Source organism: Sphaerodactylus townsendi, linkage group LG15 (assembly GCF_021028975.2).
Source record: "Sphaerodactylus townsendi isolate TG3544 linkage group LG15, MPM_Stown_v2.3, whole genome shotgun sequence".
Lineage (NCBI taxonomy): Eukaryota > Metazoa > Chordata > Lepidosauria > Squamata > Sphaerodactylidae > Sphaerodactylus > Sphaerodactylus townsendi.
In genome coordinates this window covers 32,387,365-32,393,364 of record NC_059439.1, presented here as the reverse complement: position 1 = coordinate 32,393,364, position 6,000 = coordinate 32,387,365, and the positions used below count along the sequence as shown (strand labels likewise).

Here is a 6,000-nt window from a genome sequence, read left to right as displayed (position 1 = left end):
CCTCCTAGGGAGGAGTCTGGCCATACCCTCTTTTTGGGGAGGTTTTAATGAACCGGGTTACAGGACGCCTGTTACTATTGTTATTATTGTTTGACCGCTGTTTTTAACTGGATTTTAAGGGATTTTAGCAAATGCGGTCACTATTGTGATCCTTGTTATATTTGTATATTTGTTGACACTGTTGTGCACCGCCCAGAGCCCCTTGGGGATGGGGCGGTCCATAAATTTAAATAATAAATAAATAAATAAATAAATAAATAAATAAATAAATAATGATCTTCGTTCAGTCTGTGTTTTGAAAACGATGGCCAGTTCCAATGTCCCCCAGTGAATAAAATCAATAAATTCCACGCATGTAGGGAAAACCAGAAAGCCAAGCAACCTTCTCCCTAACATACTGATTTTCTGCACGAGGAAAGTTTTGTCTGGGCAAGGGAATTTTTAAAAATGCAACTTCTCCAGGTGCTACAGTCCTGGAAAAAAGTTTTATCCTATTTGATTCTTCTAATCTACAACTGGGAGTAAAGCCACAGGTGGGGACAGGAGTGATTGTACGAATCCTTGGTAGCATCAGCAGTAGCTGGAAATGTTTCTCGAGTGTTTGGTGTGATGTGTGAAGCAGCCTTTCTGAGTGAATGCCTGTTGAATCGCTCCGGGAGCATGACCTTCCACTACACTACATTTTGCACTTGGTAGCATCAAATGAACCTTAAGTGTATCTGAGGTAATTGCTTTTTTGTTTGTTTGCTGTGAAAACAACTGATGCAGCCTTAGTGTTATTCAGGTTTTAATGTTCTGAAGAAACTACAGGCAAGATGAATATTCCCACAATCTCTCTCCACCGAATCTAGAACATTAGTTATCAGAAAACTAGTTGGTCTTCTAATGTGGCGAGGGCTTCTTTAGTGACAGACAAATTTCCAGGGACAGAACACCAAAACGGGCCGACTTGGAACTGGAGTCTTGAAAAGGAAATGCTTTTATCTGTTGCCAGTTTTGAGATCACTCAGAGACGCACTGCAGGTTCAGAAATACCATGTGACTCCGATTTCCATTTCAAACCAGTATCACCAGGAGGAGATCTGGCTACAATTCCCCCTGCTGATTTCCAAGGGAAGAGTAAGATTATTTTTTTAAAAAAGGAATACTAGAGACCTCCCTGCCTGGATTTGGAAGTGACGCAACCCCCAGGAAAACATGATATTTCAAAAGATGCAGTACGGCTTTGGACAGTTTCTTTTGGTCCTCTAATTTGTACGGCTAAAAGAGTATGACTTGTTTTGGGACTCCTGAACTCTCAGACACGAAAAAAGATATTTCATGTTCCTTGCATGGACGTGAGTGTGAACGCTGGGATGTCTGAGATGCCTCAGCTGTGAATCAGGGAATCTCTTTGGTGTGTACGACAATGCCAGAATCTCAGGCCCCTTCCGCACGCGCAAAATAATGCGTTTTCAAACCACTTTCACAATTGTTTGCAAGTGGATTTTGCCATTCCACACAGCTTCAAAGAGCACTGAAAGCAGTTTGAAAGTGCATTATTCTGCATGTGCGGAATGAGCCTTAGTTTTCTAATCAATTTGGGATAATGCCGTCATAATTTATTCTTGATGACCCCGTTGGAGGTTTCTTTTTCTGATATCAATAAAGCCGCATTCCAAGAGGCTGCAATACTGCTTAATAATACTGCGTGGATATGAAGTAGTCATGCTTTCGTTAAACACGGTGAATAATATTCACTTCTGATATGGCAACGTGTACAATAGACGCTAGCGTCAGTGCCCCAAGTTTGGTCCGTGTCCATAGCCCACTTTGGAAGCTATTAACAGTGCGATCAAAGCTTCCAGATCCAGCTGGTAGGAAGTGACGAGACTCCAGAAGGTTCATGGACTCGCTAATCCTCCAATTGTGCTCCAATTGGCTATGCTGGCAGGGGCCGATGGGAATTGTAGTCCGTGAACATCTGGAGTGCCATAGGTTCGCCACCACTGGTCTATATGCAGCTATTGGAGCACTGACGCTGAAGTCCTGGGCTCGCTTTTGATCTCTCAAGGGGGTTATCCGGTTGGTCCCTTATGCGCTCGGTCAAGTGTGCACTGCCCTCCCCGCAAAGAGAGCTCTCTGCTCACCAGAGGGCTACCAATGTGGGTGAAAGGTGACCAGGAAATTCCACCACGGGGGGGCAGTGCACAGGGAGAGCAGACGACGGGGCCATCGACCACGCTGTGCCCTGAGTTCGAAATCAGTCCTCCTGAGCACCTAAAAACACTGGAATTTTTTTTTAAAAAACCTATCAAACGCTGTGCTCATATTTCCGTGGGGTTCTCATTGCCAGCTATGAAAAGGGGGAAAGCTGCATTTGTTCGGGGGTGGGGGTGGGGGGGGGTGTTGTCATTAACTTTTCCCTTTCCAGAGGCAACCTGTATATTTACGATCACCGGGCACGACAATAAAATGTCCAAGTAGGTGTGTGCAAGCTGGCAGCCCGTGGATATTGCATAATGTTAACACTGGAGTCGTTTGTCCTTTCAGCTATAATACTACACATCCCAATAGTTTTAAAGAACGGCCCACCTGAGACGACCGCTTAAATTCACAGCTACCTCCTCTTCTGTGCAAAGCCGAATAAGAATACCACGAACCATTTCTCCCTTCAGTGAAAACCACTGATATGAAGAGGGGGTGTAATCTGTGGGGCGCGGGTGGGGGGCAGGCATCACAAAATTTGGACCATGGTGCAGCGGGGATGGGGGGGAGAGTGCCGTTACGGGACACCTGGCTGAGCCCCAGAATCTCTTACAATTCTGAGGGGGGGGGACCCAGGCGTCCAGCGAATGAGTAAAATGGATGACAAGATGATGCCGAACAACAAACTTAGATTTGCTGACCTGATAAAGTTCTTTTTATCTATAGGTAGCTGGAACATGTGCTGTTATATCCACTGCATGTACAATTTTTAAATTATTATTATAATATTATTATTAATTTTTTTTTTGCTTTTAATTTACAACCCAAGCGTGCCCCCGATGGAGGAGGCCAGTACTATACCGAGGACCACACAACAAATTATAATCATAATTTTCTTCTACATTACCCCCGAAAAAAATCCACGAAGAGGAAGCAAGGGAGAGAGGAAAAGAAAGACAGAAGGGTTAGTAAACAGGATGCTGGGCGAGACGCCGGGAGGCTTAAAAGCTAGCAGGCGCTGCTGTGTTTGTTTTCGAGCAGCAGCCAATCGAGACGTGCCATTTGTACGTGTGCTCAAAATGGGAACTGAGTTCCAAGCACAGAACTCCCAATACAGGTCTGATCAAAGGGTGGGCCTGCACAAGACTCAGTGCCTTTGTAAAGTGTGATTAGGTCCCAAAGAGCTGCCGCCAAACATATGGACACATGGTCTGGCACCATATGTTCAAAATCCCATGGCAGATTAATCACCGGAGCTCCTTGCCCGTCAACATAGCAAATTTAAGAACATAAGGACATAAGAACTAGCCTGCTGGATCAGACCAGAGTCCATCTAGTCCAGCACTCTGCTACTCGCAGTGGCCCACCAGGTGCCTTTGGGAGCTCACATGCAGGAGGTGAAAGCAATGGCCTGCTGCTGCTGCTGCTGCTCCTGAGCACCTGGTCTGCTCAGGCATTTGCAATCTGAGATCAAGGAGGATCAAGATTGGTAGCCATAGATTTCCAAAAATGCAGAACACCAGAAACTCACACATTTGTCTGTTAAATCAAGAGGCAATCAGCATTTTTGATTTTTTTTAAAGGTTGAATGTTCAGGTCTGAGACTTTGATCTTCGAGTCTAGGAAATTCCCGCTGCCCGACTGTAAGGGAAGCAGATTCTACCCAGGGGTTCGGTTGCGCTCCCCTACCCCTGACTGGTTGGAACACTTCATATGAAGCCTAAGTGTGGACACAAGAAGCTGAGAGGAAGAGATCCAGCTTCATGGACCTTTCTATCCCCCCTGCCACTTTTTAATTTTCCTTTCTTTGTTTTTAACTCCCTCCCCTAACTACCTCTCAGGTTCTTGAGTTTAACATTCTAACCACGGGAGATTTCGTTCTGCCTCTCTTTCTGCCCTCAGGGTTCTAGTCGTAAGAACATAAGAAAGAGCCTGCTGGATCAGACCGGAGTCCATCTAGTCCAGCACTCTGCTACTCGCAGTGGCCCACCAGGTGCCTTTGGGAGCTCACAGGCAGGATGTGAAAGCAATGGCCTTCTGCTGCTGCTGCTCCCGATCACCTGGTCTGTTAAGGCATTTGCAATCTCAGATCAAGGAACATAAGAACATAAGAACATAAGAACAAGCCAGCTGAATCAGACCAGAGTCCATCTAGTCCAGCACTCTGCTACTCGCAGTGGCCCACCAGGTGCCTTTGGGAGCTCACGTGCAGGAGGAGAAAGCAATGCCCTTCTGCTGCTGCTGCTCCTGATCACCTGGTCTGCTAAGACATTTGCAATCTGAGATCAAGGAGGATCAAGATTGGTAGCCATAGATCAACTTCTCCTCCATAAATCTGTCCAAGCCCCCTTTTAAAGCTATCCAGGTTAGTGGCCATCACCACCTCCTGTGGCAGCATATTCCAAACACCAATCACTCGTTGCGTGAAAAAATGTTTCCTTTTAATAGTCCTAATTCTTCCCCCCAGCATTTTCAATGAATGCCCCCTGGTTCTAGTATTGTGAGAGAGAAAAATTTCTCTCTGTTAACATTTTCTATCCCATGCATAATTTTATAGACTTCAATCATATCCCTGCTCAGACGTCTTCTCTCCAAACTAAAGAGTCCCAAATGCCGCTTCTCTGCTCCAGCGAAAGAGCAACCCCTTCTTATTCCCATCCCATCCCATCCCACCCCCACCCACCCACCCTCACCCACTCACCCTCCGAGCCTTGCTCTGGTATTTGACGGCTTTCTTGGTGTCAGAGACGGCTCTTTCCACATAATCCACAGAGTGCTCAACATTGTATTCAATGCGGTCAATCATCTCGCCCTGCAAGGGGAGAGAGAAGGAAGTTGGGAAGGCAGAAATAGAAAAGGTAAGGTGGATTGTCGGACACGGCTGGGAAAAGCATTCCTCTCCCCTCAGTGGCGTAGCTTGGGGGTGTGTGGGGGACTGGGGCCCCGGGCACCCTGTGAGCGCATTGCAGGGTAGTACCCCCCCTCTCTCAACTGCACCCCTGTTCCAAACTTCCAGAGGCTTATCCAGTGGTGGGAGCCAAACATTTTAGTAACAGGTTCCCATGGTGGTGGGATTCAAACTGTGCCATAGCGCCAATGGGGCTGGGCAGGGCACAACAGGGGCGTGCCCGGGCATTCCGGGGGCGGGGCATTCCTGGGCGGGGCTGTGGCAAGGACGCAGCTGCTGCGTCGGTCCTTGGGTGGGAAACGAATGCACGCAGGCGCAGGCTGCCACGCACGCCGGTGCACCTCCTGCTAGACTGCTTCAAGTTCTGTGCGCTACTGCTGAGAGGAGGGGCGTAACGAAGGCAAAAATCACGTGGCAAAATCACCAATTAGTCACCCCCCCTCGGCACACACAAATAATTAGTAACCTACTCTCGGGAACCTGTGAGAACCTGCTGGATCCCACCTCTGGGCTTATCCTGACAACAGGTGAGGAAGGGGTGGAATATAATAACTGGCCCGTGACCATCAACATCACAACTGAGTGGAGATTTCGTACGGACCCCTCAACAGTGGAATTCCCAATCTAGTGCATCATGCTAACTTGTTAGAAACCTGCAGCTATGAAATTTCCCCCCAAGGAAAATAAAACCAAACCTAGGGCTATGTAATCAGTTAACTGTTTAATCAATGTCAGCTAAAAGATGCCTCTAATACTAACATTATTTTTAATCCAAGGGCTCATCCCAAACTGCAGTTGGGAAGAACATATTCCCTCTGTGCAAAAGAAGATAACGTGTAAGAAGTTGCCTGCTGTTACTCACAGGCTGATAATCTAAAAACAGCATATTTCTCTCTTTAGAACTA

General features: G+C 46.9%; 1 protein-coding gene across 1 annotated transcript in view; it reads right to left on the bottom strand.

Annotated features, from left to right (window-relative positions):
- Nucleotides 1–774: 774 nt before the first annotated feature.
- Nucleotides 775–6,000, bottom strand: part of STX1B (syntaxin 1B) — a 55,933-nt gene continuing 50,707 nt past the window's right edge. The window contains exons 9-11 of the mRNA XM_048517036.1: nt 4,889–4,999; nt 1,990–3,085; nt 775–1,853 (exon numbers count right to left, since the gene is read on the bottom strand). Coding sequence (XP_048372993.1) covers nt 3,005–3,085; nt 4,889–4,999 — 192 coding nt within the window. The 3' untranslated portion in view covers nt 775–1,853; nt 1,990–3,004. The remainder of the gene's footprint in view (nt 1,854–1,989; nt 3,086–4,888; nt 5,000–6,000) is intronic.